The 20780-nt window shown below is 49.0% G+C and overlaps 1 protein-coding gene across 1 annotated transcript in view; it reads right to left on the bottom strand.

The window, feature by feature from the left end:
- TMOD1 (tropomodulin 1) overlaps positions 1–20780 on the bottom strand; it is an 81200-nt gene that overhangs the window by 48460 nt on the left and 11960 nt on the right. The window contains exon 2 of the mRNA XM_038552903.1: positions 12411–12576. Within this exon, the coding sequence (XP_038408831.1) occupies positions 12411–12530 (120 nt within the window). The 5' untranslated portion in view covers positions 12531–12576. The remainder of the gene's footprint in view (positions 1–12410; positions 12577–20780) is intronic.

The raw sequence follows: 20780 nt of genomic DNA, 5'->3' as shown, positions 1-20780 counted from the left end.
TTTACCACATACTGGGAGCAGTCAGCCGAGGGTCAGGGAGGGGAAGGGCCTAGCTTGAGGTCATATGCTGGACTGAGAGCCCAGGACTCTTGACTTCCAAGCCACAGAAAATGTTCCATCCCACCTGACAGCCTTCCTCTAGGAACAGATCCTGGAAACCAGATGTGGTGCCATATGAGAACCTGGTTTCCTCTCCAAGTGTTAGAAAGCCAGCACTCACCTTATCAAACTAGTCTCGGTTTACAGATAGGGAAACTGAGGCCCAGAGGCATGAAGTTACTCTCCTGGGGTAGGAGTGAAACCCAGGAGGCTGAACTGCCCAAAATGCCCACTGACTTCTCTCCCCCTCCCATTTTAAACGACTAAGCATGTCCTAGACGACCCCCCGCCTCCCTCCTTTCCACCACTTCAGCGAGGCCAAACATTCTATAGGCCAGTGAGTCACCTAATTACCTTTTACAAGGTATTTAGCAAAAAAAAAAAAAAAAATTTATCTCCAAAAAGATCCAAGCCTTGGGCTCGGCTGCCCTGACCTTGCTATAGGACCAGTGAAACCCAATAGTTGCTATTTCCCCTAATCAACTTTTTTAGGGTGTTAGTGCTGACATCCAAAGGCGTTTTTGTGGAGCATGTCCAGTAATTGTGGTGGGGCCTATAGGTCACAACAGCACACTTAATCTCGTTCCAGTGTTCATGGCACAATCTGGGCCAAGCCTTCCTTTCCCCATGTTCTAATTCTCCTTTTCTGCCTCACATAGAAGAAAAACGTTCAGCATTCCCTGCTGCGCCGGGCCCTGGGCATCCTGAGAAAACAGATGCACGATCCTGCTCCACTGGGGCTCACACTACAGGGGAGACACAGGTCCAGGTGTGAGCGATTGTACTGAGCTTCTTGGAGGAGGCGGTTCCTGAGCTCAATGGGTCCCAGTGAACCAGGCAGGAAAAAACCAGGGCAGGTGAACAGAGGGGACAAAAAGCACATCACAGACAAGGTGGCAGAATGAGGGGGCATGGCCTGCTAGGGAAAGGAGTCTGGGTGAGGCTAAGCTGCAGGGAGGCATCTGAAATGCCTCGGTCGTCATGCCTCCAGCTGGGAGCGTCAGCGCAGCCTCCAGGCCGGCCTCCCTGCTTCGCATCTCTCCCTCCCTACTCCCTCCTCATCTCTCCCTCCCATCAGCCAGCCGGCCCTCCCCAACATCAGCATCCAACTGTGTCTCCCCCTGTAAACTCACAAATGCCCGGTCCCTCCACTAACCTACAGAATCACAACCAAATTCATCAGCCAGGTATAGAGAATTTTTTGTGATTTGACTCCAGCCTCCTGATCTTCTTCCCGTCTCCCAGGATTCCAGGTCCCAGCCTCTCCAGGCTGCTCCACATTCCACGGCCGCACCCTGCTCTCACACTGCCATGCCTATGCTCCGGCTGTGCCCTCTGCCTGGCATTCCCTCCCGCCTCCTCCCCTGCATTTGTCTTTTAAAGCCCTTCCCTTGGGCACCCTGTTTGGCCTTTGCAGTGTTCCCCACATTGATCTGGTAATTCTCTGTCCAAACTCCCCTGGGCATCCTGCCAGTGCTTATATAATGCTCATCCAATTCTGTCTTGGAGCACGTCTATGCTGTGTATCTCTCCCTGAGGAGACTGAGTGCCCCTCCAGGGCCAGCTGGGATGTATCTTCATCTCCTCTGCCTCCCCGGCACCAAGCACTAGGCACCAAGAAAATGCATTCCGAATAGTCCGGATCCACACAACGCTGCTGCTCCAGCTGGGGTAGGTCGGTTGGTTTTACTTGGACACTCTTCAGGTCAACATCACACCTGCTGCCCCCAGCTAGCTGTCGGGCCACCCAACTGCTGCCCCTGGCAGGTCTGAGGGAGGGGACACATGAAAGGTGCCAGGGTGGGAGCGTCCAGGATGGGGCCAGCCTTCACTGATGGGACTTGGGGGAAATGCCAAGCTGGCCTTCGGTGATGTTTTCTTTAAGGGCCTGGATTTGGCTAATTTCCTGCCAACTCTTCTCACTTGGTCTTGGAGCTTTTGGCAGAGTAGGACACCAGGCCGTCAAGCTGGCAAACTCACAGTGACAGCCTCCAAACAGCCCCAATATCATGTCTCCCCTTCTTTGGTACTAAAAGCACTCTACTCTTAGGGCTGAGCACAAGGCCACTCAGATTAAAGACGACTTTTCCCAGGCTCCCTCGCAGGTAGGTGAGCCATGCAACTAAGCCCTGGTCAATAACAAGTGGCCAGTGGCAATTTCTAGTAACCTTCCTTAAAAGGTGCTTATGTAATGGCTTTTCTCCTTTCCTTTTTCTCCTCTTTTGCTCTATTCTGATGCCTCCTGTGAGGCTATGATGGCCACCACTCTGGCCCATGAGGATGAGGACAACACCCCAGGCCTGGCCAGAGATGAGCTGGATGGGATCTGGGATTCTGGGAAGTTTGGTGATCTGAGCTCCATACCAGCCCTAACCTGCCCACTTCTGGACTTATACTTGAGGGATAAAGAAACCGCTGCTCAAGTCCTGTTATTCCAGTCTCTTATACTTACAGCCAAATTGCATCCTAACTGAGAATCTAAGTTCTCATCCCAGGGCTATGAAGCCACAAACAGTGCACTTAAGCTGTTACTATGTGCCACACATTGGTTAGGAGCTTTTCATATATCTAACTGTATTTATATATATATTTGTGTGTGTGTGTGTGTGTGTGTGTGTAAATAAAAATAAAAGCCTGTCGTTTGAAACAGAGCCAGAGTTGTAAACCAGGAGGCCTATAGTCCAATCAAATGCCAAAACTTGGATTGGTTTGGTCTGTGGCATTTAAATGTAGTATCGACACTTTAAAATGGGGAACTTACACACAAAACTTCAGATTTCCAAGGGCACCTGGGTGGCTTAGTCTGCTAAGTGTCTGACTTGATTTGAGCTCAGGTCATGACTTCAGGTTGTGAGATGGAGCCCTCCATCAGGCTCTGTGCTGGCTCTGGATGGAGCCTGTTCCGGATTCTCTCTCTCCTTGTCCCTCTTTCTCTCCCCTCCTCTAAAAGTAATTCAGATTTCCAGTATCTCTTGAAAAATTAAATGATCTGGCAATATTGGACCTTCCTTTCCACACTGGTGATAATTGGTGAGGCTGAACAGCAAGTACCATTTAGTCAAATACAAACTCTCCTGTTTGCCTCAGTGCCCACCACTGCCTACTGTTGCTGACACACAGGTCTAGAATCAGTTACTATTCATCATTGATGGTGTTGTTACTTTCCTTCCTGGAAGGTTGAGCTTCGAGTGAAAACTTTCTTATGTCCACATCTCTTCTAAGAGTTGAAAAGTGAAAGATGAATCAGGATGGCCGTGTGCCTCATGAAACTGGCACATCTTCTTTCCTTCACTTACATTACCTACCTGATGTGGGTGCTTGGGTTTGCTGCCTCTCAAGGAGAAAGTGTTCGGTAGAGTGTCTGGGAGATGGGGAAGAGACTGGGAGGTGGGAAGGCAGCATTTAAACTTGAGCTACAGAGGTGCCTGGGTGGAACAGTCGGTTGGGCATCTGACTCTTGGTTTTGGCTCAGGTCATGATCTCAGGGTCCTGGGATGGAGCCCCACATCGGGCTCCCTTGCTCAGCAGGGAGTCTGCTTTAGATTCTCTTCTCCCTCTGCCCATCGCTCCGCCCCCCCCCCCCCGCCCAATGCTTTCTCTCTCTGTCTCTAAAATAAAATCTTTTTAAAAAAACACCTTTAAAAAAAAAAAACCTTTATCTTCAGTGTTTTTTTTTATTTTTTATTTTTAAGGGTGATCTGAACAGAATAAGGTAAAATTTTTACTTCTGTTAAATCTAGGTGATGGAAACATAAGTGTCGTCTGTACTCTCCTGTGTTTCAAATATTTTCTATGAAAAATGTCAAAATCAGGAAGGAAATTGCTCAGAGTCCTCAGTGCAGGGCAGGTGCAGTGCTGTGGGTTGCAGGGGAGGAGCAGGGAGGTTGGGCTTTGAAAAATGAGAGGCTTTGAACTGAAGGCCAAAGGGCTCCAGGACCAAGAGGTCCCCCAGCAAAGAGGCAGGGAGGAGAGGGGGGTTGCAGGGGAGGAGCAGGGAGGTTGGGCTTTGAAAAATGAGAGGCTTTGAACTGAAGGCCAAAGGGCTCCAGGACCAAGAGGTCCCCCAGCAAAGAGGCAGGGAGGAGAGGGGCAGAGGAGAAAGGAAGCCTTCCCAGGGAGGCTGAAGAAGGGTAGAGGGAGGTGGTCATGGGGCCAGAAGACAGAGGTTAGGGTGGGGACACACCGACACCTGGCCTCGCTCACCCTCACCCTGCCGGGCCCATCCTTGGCTCTGTGCGTGGCCGGCAGTGTTTCTAAGGATGTGTGCCTATTTTTAGAGCAGAGATTTATTTCTTTCCATTTCAACTGTTTACTTCTGTCCTGGGCTCGCGATTCTGCTGGTTTGTGTTACAAGGGAGAACCACAGGCCTGTGGACCAAACGTGGATGATTCCTGCATGGCCAAGGGGGTCTTTTGGTTTACAGGATGCCATTTGGGGAGTAGGGAGGATTTTACGGTTTTGTGGAGTCTGATGGGAAGCAAAGTTGTATGACAGGAAGTGGCTGGTTCTCTTCCTGGGTCTGCGGCTGATTTGCTGTGTGACCTTGAATAGAGCTTTGCCCTCTCTGTGCTTCAAGAGTTTTTGCTGTTGTTTTTATTGTTTCATCATCACAGTGTCAATACTACTACTTACGTCATAAAATTGGTATGTGAAATGCACAAAGCACTGAGTGAATGACATGTGTCCAAGAAGGACCCCATAAATGAGAGTTTGTTTACCTGCCTCATGTACATATATGCAGGAGACGGGGGAGGGAGGGCTCGATGGTTTCTAAGTGTTCTTCCAGCACTGCGAGTCTACAGGTCTAGGTCTTCTCCTCCATCATTTCGTCCTGCAGTTCATGGTCCCTTGTTCTCAGAACTCTTGACCCATCAAGGACTAGGAGAAACAGGTCTGTCTGAGCTTAGCCTCTCACCTACCAGCTGTGTGATTCTGGTCCTCCATTTCTTTTTTTTTTTTTCAGGACAGTATGGACGGACCCCACTCTTCAAGAACGAATCTCATAGGATCCTCGTAGACATGATGCCCATACAATACTTAGCACAGTGCCTGGCCTGTAAGAAGCCCTCCACAGAGAATAGAGCTATTATTATTGTTATTTCAGGCCCTGCAGAGGGACTGTTGTTTTCCACTGTTGTTTCTGTGGCTGTAACATGTCATAGACTCCCAATGGGTGACTTTAAAACCAATTTACAGGACCCGATTTCTTTATAAGGTAGGGATTATCTCTACCATCTTCCCTCCTGCTAATATTTTAATCCTTTTACTGAGACACTTAAGGAAAATTCTTCCCTTTCCCCAAAGCTTCAATATCAAGCTATATTTACAGGTAAATTCTCGATCTTTTTTTTTTTTTAAGATTTTATTTATTTATTCATGAGAGACACACAGAGAGAGAGAGGCAGAGACAGGCAAAGAGAGACGCAGGCCCTTTGGCAGACTCAATGTGGGACTTGATCCCAGGACCCTGGGATCACGACCTGAGCTAAAGGCAGACGCACAACCACTGAGCCACCCAGGCGTCCCATGAATTCTTGATCTTGATGGTATTTTTCTTTCTGTTTTCAAAGATGAGTATGGATGGTGAAACTAACATAACAGCTTCCAAGGAAATTGTATTGGACCAGAACAACCTGCTGGTCATTCCCCACTCTGGGCCTTGGCACGCCCCATCCCACACGTGCTCACAGGATGTGGTGGTTAACAGCATGGGCTCATGGGGCAGGACTGGAGGCTGGAATCCCAGCACCATCTGTGTTACATACTGGGCGGGTTACTTCATCTCTCTGAGCCTCAGCTTCCCCATCTTTAAAATGGGACCCATGACCGAGCCTCTCAGAAGATTAAATGAGATCAACCATGCAAAGCTTTCCCCATGGCTCAACTGGTAAACGTTAGCTACCTATTGATCCCAAAAGAACTTGTACACTGTTTCCCGCACAGGTCACGGTGTGACCCGTCATTCTTCAGTGTTTCTGTATATCGCCCATTTTCCCCGCTGCCTGGTGCAAAGGCAATCTGAATCAAGGAGTTGGCTTGGCTTCAGAGCAGCATCCACTTAACTCCAGAGAGACGAGAAAGGGCAGATCCTCTTGGGGGATCAGTCAACAGTGGATACTTTTAGCACATGGAGCATTCCTCTCCCGCGGGAGTCCAAGTGCAACAATCTCATGATAAGCTCGAGTTTTTCCAGGCCGCAGAGTGAGAGATAGAAAGTTTCGGGGACTTTTTTTTTCTTCCTTTTTTAAATGTGCATAAGCTTGGAATCCTCTGCTGCAAACAAAGCTGCCTTCCAACTCCGAGTACTCTATTCTGTCACGTGACACTGGGGCTTAACATTGCATCACTGAAAACCTAACCCCTTGAAGCGTCAGCTGAATTCAGGTAATAAGGCTGTCAGGAATTGCTCATCAAATCATAGCTGCTTAGAGCTGGAGGGGGGGGGGCTGTCAGAAGGCATCTAGGCGGAATGCACCCCTTTTATTGATAGAGAAACTGAATTCCACGAAGGGAAAATACATGCCTGAGTTGGGAGCAGAGCCAGGACCGAACACAGACTTCTGCATTTCAAGTTGCTTCCAGGAAGAAAAGAGGTCGGTTTTGCATCCAGCACTCACCCCAGTTACAAAACTAGAGCACATCTGTGGCTCAAACTATCTTTCTGAGACACCCATGAAGCTTTAAGGTGGCTTTCAGAACTGTGTCATGGCTCATCCACTGCCTCGGTCTGGGACCTTGGATAATTTACTTCACCTCTCAGTTTTCTCATCTGTAAAATGGGGATGGTAATGGTACCTGCATCACAGGAGTATGATGATGGTTGAATGAACTGAGATTTTCAAAGTGCTTAGAACAATCCTGTGCATAGGAAGTGCCATATAAGCACTTGTTAAACAGAAACGAAAGCAGGGCACTTGTGTGGCTCGGTGGCTGAGTGTCTGCCTTTGGCTCAGGACATGATCCTGGGGTCCTGGGATCGAGTCCCACATTGGGTTCCCCGCAGGGAGCCTGCTTATCCCTCTGCCTGTGTCTCTGCCTCTCTCTCTGTGTCTCTCATGAATAAATAAATAAAATCTTAAAAAAAAAAAAAAGAAATGCAAGCAGAAGCCATATCAAGCGTAACAGACGGGGCAGTGGACCTGGGGCCTGGTCTAGTTCTGTTTGGACGTGTGACCTGGAGCAACCTCCTTCCCCTCTTGGTCAGTTCTGCTCTAAAAGTTGAGAGCACGTGTAATGTTTGTCCTTCTCCGATTGACTTACTTCACTCAGCATAATACCCTCCAGTTCCATCCACATTGAAGCAAATGGTGGGTATTTGACATTCTAATGGCTAAGTAATATAAATAATAGTGAAAGGGAATATAAGGGAAGGGAGAAGAAATGTGTGGGAAATATCAGAAAGGGAGACAGAACGTAAAGACTCCTAACTCTGGGAAACGAACTAGGGGTGGTGGAAGGGGAGGAGTGCGGGGGGGTGGGGGTGAATGGGTGACGGGCACTGAGGGGGGCACTTGACGGGATGAGCACTGGGTGTTATTCTGTATGTTGGCAAATTGAACACCAATAAAAAAATAAATTTATTATATATATAAAAAAAAGTTGAGAGCATGGACTCTCCTGGTCCCTGTGCTCCTCCCAGATGGCTGCCACCGAGACCTCTCCCGGGCTGCATACCTTTGGCCTCTCCCTATGCTGACCTCAGAACACGGGCCAAGGGCAGGTGAAACTGAGCTGGAATGTTTGTGTTCTCGGAAAGTAGGGAGGCCCCAAGATTTTTTCAAAACTCACACACTGACTTGCAAATCAGGTAACAGAAGACATGGCCATGAAGGGACCAATTGTGTGGCTGGGACAAAAAAAAAAAAAAAAAAACCCGCTAGCCTCTGTTATCTCCTATCCTCTCGCTGGCTTCTCTTTCCTTGTCCTCGAACTTAGAAAGGGGTCTTTGAAAATGTCCTTTTTGAAACCACAGTGGTATGAGAATCACAGGTCTCTGATTGCACAACCCTCCTCCAAATCCAAAAGCACATTTATTCTCCTCCCGCAGGAGTGGAAGCTGAGAGAGCACTCAGAGCCTGTTTGGAATCTGAGTCTCCACACCCTGGTCCCGTGACCTGGGCAAGTTAGCTCTCTGGCCCCAGGTTCTCCATCCCTCTAGCAGGTACCCACCTTCCTGTTGATCTTCTGGGAGGAGGGCTGGGGTGCTGGCTATTCAAGAGGAACAGAGGCCCTGGGAATTTGCTGCTGAGGCCAGAGACCTTGGTATTTGGGGTGGGGGCGTTGGAGGAGCCCTTTGCCAGGTCAGAGCTGAAACAGAGCTCTGGCTGGGGCTCCAGCAGGCTTTGCAGGGGCTCTTGGGGCCTGCACTTCTCTGCCCTGGGAACAGAGCGATTCTGCAATATGGTGGAAAGGTTGTGGGGAGGTAGCAGGGCCCTTCCTTATCTTCAGAAAGGAACTATCCTGGGCAGCCCGCGTGGCTCAGCAGTTTAGCGCTGTCTTCAGCCCAGGGTGTGATGCTGGAGACCTGGGATCGAGTCCCACATCGGGCTCCTGCATGGAGCCTGCTTCTCCCTCTGCCTGTGTCTCTGCCTCTCTCTCTCCTCTGTCTGTTTTTCATGAATGAATAAATAAAATCTTAAAGAAAAGAAAGGAACTATCCCACGACCAGCCAGGCCTTCCACCTCTCACCTGCCTCGCTGGTACCTCGCCTGGTCCATCTGTCGTCAGAGCTCCTGAAACCAGCAAGCCCACCGAGTCACCACCCCTCAAAGATTCCTCAGGCCTATAGAGAAAACTCTAAACTCTCAGGTTGGCCCTGCAACTCATGCTTCCCCCCTCCACCACTGTCCAGCCTAAACCTCCTTCCGAGGTCATCTAACCCCCCACAGAAACTGCACTGAGATTCTAATTACTGTCCCCAGTCACTTTTTGTATGCAAGCCTTTGCTCCTGGCCTCCACTTGGCCTGGAATTCTTTTTTGATTCCTGACTCAGAAAAATCCCAGGGCCCAGTTCCCAAATCACCTGCTCTGTGACACTTCCCACTGGTAAGAGTCAATCCTCTCCCTGAGCACCCTGTCTGCCCTGTTGTGGACACTGTTTATCATGCCTGCACTCCAGTGGCCTGAGGGCTGAGTCCCTGCCAGGCTCTCCTGGTGGTGGCCTGCATAGGGCCTGGCACCCCGCAGGTAACTAAGCCCTGTTTACTGAGCTGACAAAAGTAGCTACATCCCCCTTTTGTTCTCACTTTTTAAAGCTGTTCGTTTGTGTCATTCTATGTGACAGTGGTCTAGGATCAAATTAGAGCAGAATAATGTCATACCAAAAAAGCCGGAAGCTTGGTTATTCCTTGCCTAGAGCACTTGTTTTTCCTGAAGCTCTGGCTTCCCAGGACCAGTGGTGCAGGGGAGGGAGGAGATCCAAGGCTTTCATACCAACATGGCCTTCCAAGCCACTTAAACAGCCTTGTCAGAGGATCCATATCCTCATGTCTGGGCAGGGAAAATCATGAATAGCAAGAAGGATTTGTCATTCTATGAGGCCTAGGACCCCAGGATCCCTACACTAGGAATCTGGTTTCTCTAGAAAGAAGATATTTATTTGAATCTGGAGATAAGGCCAGGTTATAAGCTCATGGCAGCTGAGCCCTGAAGGGACCAACCAACACCATCATTTCATGGATGGGGACACTGAGGCATAGGGAAAGAGCAACTGGCCCAAGGTCACATGGAGAGTAAGAGACAGGACCAGGGTTGGCCCTGGGACAGCTAACCTATAGTCCTGCATTTCTCCTGCTGACCCACACTCCTTCTACACTAGCTGTGATTACTCAAGGGTCATTGAAATGGTATAATGGTGTTCTTTTCTTTGTGGATCACTGTAAACCACAGTTGAGCAATAACAGCTTTAAAAAAAAATGTGTGTGAAAGGGAAAATAAGGGAAGGGAGAAGAAATGTGTGGGAAATATCAGAAAGGGAGACAGAACGTAAAGACTGCTAACTCTGGGAAACGAACTAGGGGTGGTAGAAGGGGAGGAGGGCGGGGGGTGGGAGTGAATGGGTGACGGGCACTGGGTATTATTCTGTATGTTAGTAAATTGAACACCAATAAAAAAAAAAAAAAAAGAAAAAAAAATGTGTGAAATGTTCCATTTTTAATTAAAAATATATAAAGTGGAAAGTTCATTTTGTACTTTGTCTGGGCTGAGCATTGACCCAGGGACCTGGGTATAGATGGAGGATGAAGGCTCCCGTCTAACAGGCCATCTGGGAATCCCTTTCTCAGCCCCGCTCACTGTTCCACAGTGGCTGGCCAAGCCACAGACTTGACCTCCTGCCACTTAATACTGTGATCCTGATTGCAGAGGCGAATTCTGAACATTAAATATACTTCTTAAATGTGCCAACTATGAAATGCAATGATAAAGACACATCCCACAAGTGAAAGGGACCCTTCCAGTACTTTCTCAGTTAATTCCTTCCATGACACGTGGTTCCCATTACCCCGGAGCAGCTAGCTGGATAGAAGGATAGAAGGATAGAAGGATAGAAGAGCTAGCTGCAATTGACTTTTGCAGTCTTATTTACAGGACCAGCTAGAGAGCAATCCTTTGTAGGGCTGGTGCAAGACTCTCCAGAAGGCTGTCTTTGCTCTGAATCTGTGTCTAGTGTATGGTGCTGTTTCTTCCCAAGCCAGGACTCATGGGGCCAGGAATCAAGGGTAGAAATGGGAGAAGTACTCCTCACTGTTACCTCTAGTGACCTATTGGCACAATTTTTATTTCCTGTTCCTGTGACCATATGCTCTTCTGGCCTAGAGGTCTTAGTCCCAGAGGGAAGAAAGCCTCTGCTAGGAGACGCAACACTAATTCCATCAGACTGGAAGTTGAGACTGCTGCCCGGCCACTCTGGGCCCCTTACACCACGAATCGATAGGCAGAGGAGTTTCTGTACTGGGCGGGGTGACTGATGTTGAACTCCTGTCCCCCAGTGGAGGTACAGGACCATCTGCCTACAATCCAGGGATTGCGTAGGGGCTTCCTAGGAATACCACGTCCTGTGATTAGAGTCAATGGAAAATTATCATAACTCAATCCAAGCAGGGCTACTACTGGCCCAGACCCTTCAGGAATGAAGGGTTGAGTCATCCAACCAGGCAAAGAATCGTGACCAACAAGGTGCTTGCTAACGGCAAAGCGAATACAGAACAGGGAGTGAAGAAGAGAGTTATAAATACCAGCTGCAACCATGTGACCAGTTAGGGAAACAAGGACTATAATTGTCATGAGTGTTTCCTCCTTATTTTGTTTTGAACGGGTGTGTGTGAAGCAAGTATCTTTGTTTTTTTCTCTCTCTTACTCTCTTATCATGTAACTTAAGAGGTATTGATTTTACATTGTAATATTGAAGTATTGTGAATTTTATACCATAGTATTTGAATTATGGCCCATCATGATGGGATCACTCAAGGACTTTACCTCCTCTTCTGGGAGGTTGTACACAGAATAGTTTTGTCATGTTAGGCAGAATAATGACCTTGTTACTGTCTTTATAAGGAGAAAAGTATGGGTGCAAAGTTGACAAGGAGTAGACTTGTGATGGTTGAGTTTATGTGTCAACTTGACAGGGCAATGGGGTACCCAGACATTTGATTAAACATCTTTCTGGGTACGCTTGTGAGGATGTTTCTAGATGAGATTAACATCTGAATCAGTAAACTGAGTAAAGCAGATTGCCTTCCCTAATGTGGGTGGGCCCCATCCAATCAGCTGAAGTTCTGAATAGAACAAAAAAAACTGCACTCTGCTGACCCTCCAACGAGCTGAGTAATTGTTTTTTTCTCCTGCCTACAGACTCAAACTCAAACATTGGCTTCTTTCTGGGTCTTGAGCTTTCTGGCCTTCAGACTGAAACTACACCACCCCCTCCACTGGTTCTCCAGGCCTTTGGACCTAGGCTAGAACCACACCGCCAGTCCTCCTGGATTTCCACCTTGCTGACTACAGATATGGGGACTTGTCAGCCTCCATAGTCATGTGAGCTAATTCCTTAAAACAAATCTCTTCCCTATGTGAATATACGCATCCTATTGATTCTGCTGGTTTAGAAAACCCTGACAAACACAACACACACACACACACACACACACACACACACACACACTTTCAAGGGCAGTGTTATTCCAGTGTCATTGCCATAGAAGGAAATGGGAAGTGGTAGCTACAGGAAGTCTGCACCTGTCTCTCCCCCAGGTAGTACTGGTTATTGTCCCTGCACCTATGATGACATATTACCCTTTAGTGCCTACTCACGTCAGGGTCCAGCTCATCCAGCTCATTTTCCAGGGTCCTGAGCTCTTCCTCCGTGAGGGCTCCAAGGATTTCGTCTTCATCCAGGTCACGGTATTTCTCTAGTTCTCGTCTGTACGACATTGTCAGAGAATCTGTGATTGTCTTCTGAGTTTCTGTGATCTATGACCTACCAAAAAGAGAAAAATCTTAGAAAGACCCTTCTCAGATTTTCTGTTTCAGAACAAATCAATGCTTGTCATTCACATGGTGGCCAAGCATATTCTATGAATTGTCAGGATTATAACTACTATAGTAGAATACTGTACTACGTTGGAATAATTCTCCAATAAAACCATGCAAAGTAAAAAATCCTTATGGCATGTGATTGAATAAATTGTAATTGATTGTATTGGCACGACCATTAATTCCAAATAAAACAGGGGACTACAAATGGATTATAAACACTTGAAAACTATTTTATTCTTCAGGTAGTTCAAATACTTTTCTGTACAACCCTCCACCCTTCACTCCATGCCCTGATGGGAAACAAGATGCTGGAAGCTCTGCCAAAGCTGAGTTTATAAGAGGAAGAGTATTAACTGAACACCTGCTCCCTGCAGGTCCTTCACCTACAACATCTTGATCAATCCTCACAAAAAAGCAGCCAGCAATAATGGCTAACTTTTCCTACCATATCCAAACCCTGTGCTAAGCACTTCATGAGGATTTTCTAATTTAACCTCTGAGGTAGGTATTTGTCATTATTCCCATTTTACGGTTGAGGACATGGAACTGAGAGAGCTTGAGTGACTCACGCGAATCGCATTACCTCCTGGTAGGGTGTGCTACCCACCAAGGCGTGCCCGAACCACTGTATGCAATCCGATCTGCCCTAAGCCCTCTGTCCTCCTCTTGGCTAAAACTATCTGATGATAAGACAAGCCCAGCTCGCACATCACCTCCTCTGTGAAGCGTCAGGGTCCCCTCACTCAGCAAAGCTCATCATGGCCTCGGTGCTGGGTCCGCACCTCTCTGCTCAGTTCACATGCATCGCCTGTGGCCTCCCCACGGGCCGGGTGTCAGTTTGCTGCTTCCCCCTCTCCCCAGGGCCCAGACTGTGGCCACACATGCAACACGATATTTTTTGTTTTTTTTTTGTTTCTGAAATGAACCTAATTCCAGTCCTACCTGCCTTTGCTTATCCCATCAGACAGCCTTGAGGAGACTCTGGGCTCTTCTCCTCTTGGAAAATGTCAGCTTGCTGCAGAAGCTGCTGGCATCTCTGTTTGAGCCTCTTCCCACCTCAGCCCTCCTTTCTGAAGCTGGCAGGCTAAAAAGTGAGGCAGCAGCTCAGGACTTCCTTAGATGCTGCGGAATGGAATACACTACTGTGTACAGAATTGGTGTTAGGGGTCAAACTTGTGGCCCCTCCAATTCATATGTGGAAGTTCCAACCACCTGGGGACTTCCGAAGCCAGTACCACCCTGCAAGTAAGAGTGTGATGTTCCTGGGAAACAGAGTCATGGCAGATATTAGCTCAGTTTACATGAGGGCATGCTAGAAAAGGGTGAGCTCCCAATCCAACAGGACTGGGGTCCTTATAAAAAGTGGAAATTTGGACAGATACACACACACACACACAGTAACACGTGTGAAGATGAGGACAGAGATCAGAGTGGTGCTTCCAACAAACCAAAGAACGCCAAAGACTGCCAGCAAACCACCAGAAGCTGTGGGAGAGGCCTGCAACAGATCCTCATGGCCCTTGGAAGGAACCTACCCTGCTGACACCTTGATCTTGGACTTTTAGCCTCCAGAGCTTTGAGACAACAAGCTTCTGTTTGTTTAGGCCACTCTGTTTATAGTATTTTTCTTATGGCAGCCCCAGCAAATGAATATAATCAGTATCTCTTCATCACAGCAGTTTGTGTTTTTAGACCCTGACACAAACACAAGCACACACACACACACACACACACACACACACACACACACAGAGCATGGCTCATCTGGGACATGACTGATGGTATTTTCCAGCATAGGGAGAAATGAAAGCTAGGAAAAGACAACCAAATAATCAAAAAGCTGGAATAGTTGTTAACTAAAAACAGTGCATTTAAACATAATCAGAAAAACAAAGTTCACTCAGCTGACAGAAAAAGCCTCCATTTCAGAAAGTAGAGATATGTGTTATTAATGTAAGTTTGTGCATGTGTAGGCCAATCTGTAAGAGAAATATGACAGCTGGCCTGGTAAGAAAAGACTTGCTTTCCAAACACAGAAAACCTCAGTGCCATCCTTTTCTCTAAGAATGGCTTGGCTTGGCCTGACGTCTTCCTTTGCCCAGACCCCAAGAATGCAATGTTCAGACCATAAATGGGTCCCCCTTGATTCATTTCTATTTACTTCCAAAGAAAGCACAGCAGCTGACAATGCTCTGGTATAGATGAAAAAAAGAAAAAAAAAGAAAAAGAAAAAACAAACCTCAGTGACTGCTCTCAGAGAATAACCTAATTTGGCTTTTCTTGAGTGGAGCCAGAGCATCTATAGCCAAGAGGGACCCTAGTGAAAGGTTCAGAGGCTTCCAGAACTAACTCACAGGGACACCTCTGAACTAGCTGCTAAACACGCTTTGGGCACTCAGTTTTGAGGTTATACAAATTTCCACAGGACTTGAGACCACAGGGCTTCTTAAAACTTTTGATAGGCTTCCACACATTGGGTGCCTCCAGGAGAAACAGGCTACAAGCAGAATTTTCCTGGTCTTTGACCATGAAACCATGTCTCTGAGAAAATGTTCCTGGAATTGGAATCCCATGAAATCAAGTTTGGGTAACATCCTTAGCCTCATTTCTGGGTCATATGAGGGAGCCACTCAGACTCATACAAGAAGGGACTTGGGGACAGGACCCGCTGGTTTTAAGGTTTGGGACTCTGGGAGCTTCCCATGCTTGTTATCTTTGCCAGCTGACTCATTTCCTAGGTGATTTGCACCAAAATCCTTAGAAAAAGTGATGGACAGAGCCTGCAGAAGGGATGAGCCAAGACAAGAGAACAGAGAGTAGGAAAAGTAGCTGTGAAGGAGCAAGAGAGAAGTAGGTGGGGACTAGGGGGCTCATTGAAGGAGAGATGGGCTGGGTGGCAGGCACCACCCAGAGGGGTACAATCATGAACTTTCCCAAAGGAGTCTCTCTGTTAGTGTGCACGGGGAAGTTAATGTTATTCTTGCACAATCCAAGGTACCACTGAATTCACAAGTCCTATTTCAGAGGACTTAAAGGTGTGCTTTCTAATGTCAAGTGTCCTGTGAATGTTATGGAGCGATAAGACCTTACATTAAATAAGCTGAGAGGAGCGGAGAGCACGTAAGGTCAGCTACGAAGCTGTCAGCTTCAAGCCATGCTCACCTACTTGGCTCCCAGAATTGGCATCTCTAAAGTGAGACTGCCCTCCAGGGTCAGCAACATGGGGAGCTGGAGGAGGGGAAGGACAGGGTGGGAGGGAGGTGAAAGCCATGCGCATCGAGCCCATGGTAAGCTCAACTTGAAAATATGCTTAGGAAGAGATGGTGTTTTATAACTGTTAATAAAAGGCTTCCAGGGACACCTGGGTGGCTCAGTGGTTGAGTGTCTGCCTCTGGCTCAGGTCATGATCCCAGGGTTCTGGGACTGAATCTTGCATCAGGCTTCCCATGGGGAGCCTGCTTCTCCCTCTGCCTATGTCTCTGCCTCTGTGTGTGTGTGTGTGTGTGTGTGTGTGTGTTTCCCATGAATAAATAAATAAAATCTTTTTTAAAAAATTAAAAGGCTTCCATTTCCTAATAAAAGAGGTGCCACTGACAGACACAGGGCTGAAATTCGGAAGACTGGTTGGAGAGCTAGCTGTGGTGGGAACTACCCAGGTGGTCCTTGCTAAATTCCTCCCATCCCCTGGGCCTCCATTTGCTCATCTGTAAAATGAGCAGAAGTGGACTGGGAAGTTCTGCTTATAACCTGTACCTCTTGGAGACATCTTTGGATCAGATGGGTGGTCTTTAAACTGCATGCAGGGAGATCTCAGGCTCCTCCAGGGCCCCTGCAGAAAGGCTGAGTGAGGGGGCTCCCCTTGCTTTTGCCTGATTTGTTTTTTTGTGGCTCTATACCAGATTTCCCTTGAAGAAAGGAGGATTTGGCTATAGAAGTAAAAAGTTGTCCAATCCCCCTAAACAGTGAGGGGGTAATAGTACCTTTTCCCCCACTGAGTGTTGTGAAGGTTTAGCTGCCACAAGCAGGCCTGGGGGGGCTGGGAACCCAAGAGAGGAGGGAGGGGTAGGAAGGGGGTGATGAAGCTCAGCATGACCCCCCGAAGCACCTCTCTTACCTGCTTTATAAATTGAGTCCTGAGTAAGAGTTATGAGAAAAGTGAAAGGGCAGCTCAGTAAATTTAAAATACATTGAAAAACTTGAATCTTCCAAATCTAGCGTATATATTACACTAGCAGCACATCTGGCCACCCCTGCCTCTCAACAGCAGAAGCCTTAGACCTCAGGCTCAACGTGAAAAAAATAGAATTTACAAGCTTGCCAGGAAATACAACCAGGCAGGTTGGATAGTAAAAATTAGTGGGTCAAGGGCTGAGGCCATCCATCAGGAAGCTTCAGAAATGAAAGCTCTGAGGTGGGGAAGATCTCCGAGTACCAAATGCACTTTTAAATCTTTCACGGGAAGTGGGTCCAGTCACTACAGCTAATGGCTCTTTGAGCAGCCACCCCCATGGGAAAACTCTGGAAGGAGGTGCCCAGAGCAGCATCTTGATTTATGGACTGTGTTTCCCTGAGGTCAGGGAGGGGCTGAGTCACAAGTTAATATGAATATTTTCCAGTTGTACCATCTTCTTATTTCAGCCACAGTGAACATCTTGATGATGGGTGAAGAAAGGCTGATTTACAAAGTTGATTCTTTGTACCCCATCATCTTGCGTCTTTGTCCTCTTTGGGAAGACATTTTGGCCAAAAGAGATTTTAGGCCACGATCCCTTGTCACTGAAGCCTGCACCTCTCTCTTCTCCTGGCTTTAGGGACACGAGAGAGCCTGAGATGCCCTCTGTTCCTCCTGAGAGAACTGTCTCCCCCCTGCCCTCCTTCATGAGGCTCCCCGGGGGGCAGCCATGCTTTACGTCATCCTCTTGGCTGACTGGACAAAGTGGGTGCCTGGCTCAAGGGCAACCGATTGATAGGCTAGTCAATGAGCCATGAGATGGCTTGGAATTGGGTGAATGAGTTCTTATTTCTTGGCATTTGTATTAATTCCTGGGATTATCTTAACAAAGTCCCACAGACTGACTTCAACAACAGAAGTTTTTGTCTCTTGGTCCTGAAGGCTAGAAATTCAAATCCGAGTGTTGGCAGGGTTGGCTCCTTCTGAAGGCTCTGGAGAACCTACCTGTTCGTGCCTCTCCCCTGGCTCTGCGAAGCTCACGCATCCCTAGCCTTGAGCTGGTAGTCTACTGTCCTGTACGCGTCTGTGTCCACAAGTCCCCTTAATATAAGGACACCGGTGATACCAGAGTAGGGCCTGTCCTCAGGACCTCACCTCAACTTGATCATCTGCAAAGACCCTATTTCCAAATAAGGTCGTATTCACAGGTACAAGTTTTGGAGGGGATATAATCCAATCTGTAGCAGTGCTGAACTGGGACCCAAGGAGAAAGTGAGGCAGGTGGCAGGAGAAGCTGGCGGTGAGGAGAGGAGATCATCATGAGCAGGTGGAGGCTGAGGCCACGACGGAAGAGACATTTAGGGGCGTAAGAGTCCTCAAAGGAGGGTGAATTCACGGGACTGAGAGACACATGGAGAAGCCATGTCCCCAGAAGCGCCCTCGGCCCTGGATTGCTGTGGCTCTTGCTGGACTCCCATGAGCACCCCACCCTCCCGCAGCCCTTGGGAGGCTCATCCTCTCTCCCACACACTCCCCTCACCGCACTCAGGCGCCGTGAATGAGCCCTGCTCCTGGCAGCCCGCAGGAGCAAGAGTGAGAGAGCGCAGACTCCGCATTTCTCCTTCCTTTTGCCCCCCCCACCTCCCCCACCTCAGTCTCCTGGACGACTGGGTCAGTTGTTCTCCTTGGCCCACTCGGCCCCTGGGCTCTGCTCCCTCCTCACACCTCACGCTTCGGCCCTTCTCGTCTCCCGTGTGGTACAGTGACCAGTGAGAAGCTGATGCCTCTCAGCCAGTCTCTCCAGCCCCAGCTCCTGAGACCCCCAGGCCTGCCCTGGGCCCCGCCTCCCCCCACCCCCCCAACCTGGGTGACGCACCTGAGCAGCCCCACACACCAGGCCCCACACCTGGAGCCGGCCTGCGCTCTCCCTTGCCACTCCCGTCACTCTGCTCAGTCCCCACGCCCCTCAGTCCCAGTCCTCTCCCTCTTTCTCTTATTTTTTGAACATCAGGGGCTTTTTTGACATAGTGACAAATTGCACATAACATAAAATTGACCATTTTAACCTTTTTAAGTAAACAGTTCGGTGTCATTCAGCACAGCCACACTGTGCAGCCATCAGGGCCGCATCTCCAGAACTTGTTCATCTCGTCGGACCGACATTGTCCCCATCAGGCACTAACTCCCCGTCCTGGCCTCCCGTCCTCCCCAGCCCCTGGCAGCCGCCATCTATGTCTGTCCCTATGAATGAGATTACTCTAGGTACCTCATCTAAATGGAATCCTACCCTACTGTCCTTTTGTGACTAGAGGCCTATCTCTCTCACGTCCTTTTTATCTGTTCCTCTTCTCCCTTTCCACGGGGCTTGGCGTTTTAAAATCTACGTTACCACAACAGCCCCCTGCCTCCCTGCCTCAGTTCCCCTGCCTCCCTGCCTTCCAGTTCCAAGCCTCCACTCAGCCTTGAAACGATCTTCATGAAAATCAGTTCTGATGCTGCTCCTGAACTGAAAGCCCCCTTCAAAGGTGTCATTGTGACACAGAGCAAACTCATCAGCCTGGGGTTTGAAGCCAACGGAGAGCCGGTGGCTTCTGGGCCTCCCCAGCTTCTGATCCAGCCCAGACCTTCTGGCTGTGCCAGCCGCCTGGCCCCGGCCAGCCCTGACATTTCAGTCCTCCCACCTGTCCTCTCAGCCTGCAGTGCCCTCTTCCCACCTCCAGGCCTTCTGAAGTCCTGCTAAGTCCCGGAGGCACAGCCCCTCCAGAGAGTGAAACATCCTGATCTCTCTCTTTTGCTCTCTCTCTTTTTAAGATTTTATTTACTTATTCATGGGAGACACAGAGAGAGGCAGAGACATAGGCCTCCCCTTGGGGAACCTGATGCAGGATTCGATCCTGGGACCTGGGATCACAACCTGAGCGGGAGGCAGGTGCTCAACCGCTGAGCCACCCAGGCGCCCCCCAACCTCCTTGCTGGAGAGGCTGGCCTCTCCCTTACAACCTCCAGGGAGTGGGGAAGCAGTGCTGCCACCTAGAGAAGACTGTGCTCCCATGCCCCTCAGCACCCCGTCCTCTCTGCCAGCTGACCAGCTCCGCATCTCAGTGTGCAGCCCCGGGCCTAGCACAAAGTGAGGGCTCCCTCCCCACAGCTTAGTCAGGGCTGCAGGCCCAGGGAGTGGGGCGGATGACCGAATTCCCGTGCAGGTCAGTGACCCCCAAGGGGAGACAGTCCACCAACCCTGGGTTGGTCAGGGCTGGGGGCTGCCAAGTAGGGTGCGGAAGGGGTAGACAAGCAGGGACTGGACGTCTTGGGGAGCTTAATTTCCTCAATGCTTAGGTTTTAGAACAGGGTCATTGAATGGGACACAAGAATCCTTACCAGCAACCACGCAGTATGCAGAGACCTTAGCAGCCTATAAGTCTCGACCACCTGCCTGGTCCCTGCAGCGCACCAAGTGAGTGTGCCTGAGGGCCTGCTGTCACCTGTGATGAGATCCAGCCAGAGAGCAGGTGACCGGGCCGAGCTTCCCAGCCACTTAGGCCCACATACCCTGCCATCCTGCTTCCCCAGGGAGCCCTCAGCTGACGCCTAGCCCCTTCCCAGCCCTGGGAAAGATCTCCCCGGCGGGACTGGCTGCCAAATTGGCGGAGTCTGGGTCCACTGTAAAATAAGACCGTAAGTTCCTCTGTTCAAAATCAGGAAAAAAGAGCCATTCAAGGCACCAAGATATAAAGTTTCGCCTTTTCCCTCACGGTCTTGCTCTTGATGTGTCATAGTGTTTTCTTATCGTTTATTGTCTCAATCACACAGGTGCCATGTGCTACGACACAAAGCATGCACGCCAAATCCACTCACTGCCACTTTCCTCCCCCTGCCCTGATGGGGGCCAGATGGTCGAGCCAGGCATCTCCCCTTCACACAAGGGGGCCACTGCCCCAACACACAGAAATGGGCCATCAGACGGTATCAGGATC

Source organism: Canis lupus, chromosome 11, assembly GCF_011100685.1.
Source record: "Canis lupus familiaris isolate Mischka breed German Shepherd chromosome 11, alternate assembly UU_Cfam_GSD_1.0, whole genome shotgun sequence".
Taxonomy (NCBI): Eukaryota; Metazoa; Chordata; class Mammalia; order Carnivora; family Canidae; genus Canis; species Canis lupus.
Note: the sequence above shows the minus strand (reverse complement) of the source record. Positions and strands in the feature narration are given on the sequence as shown.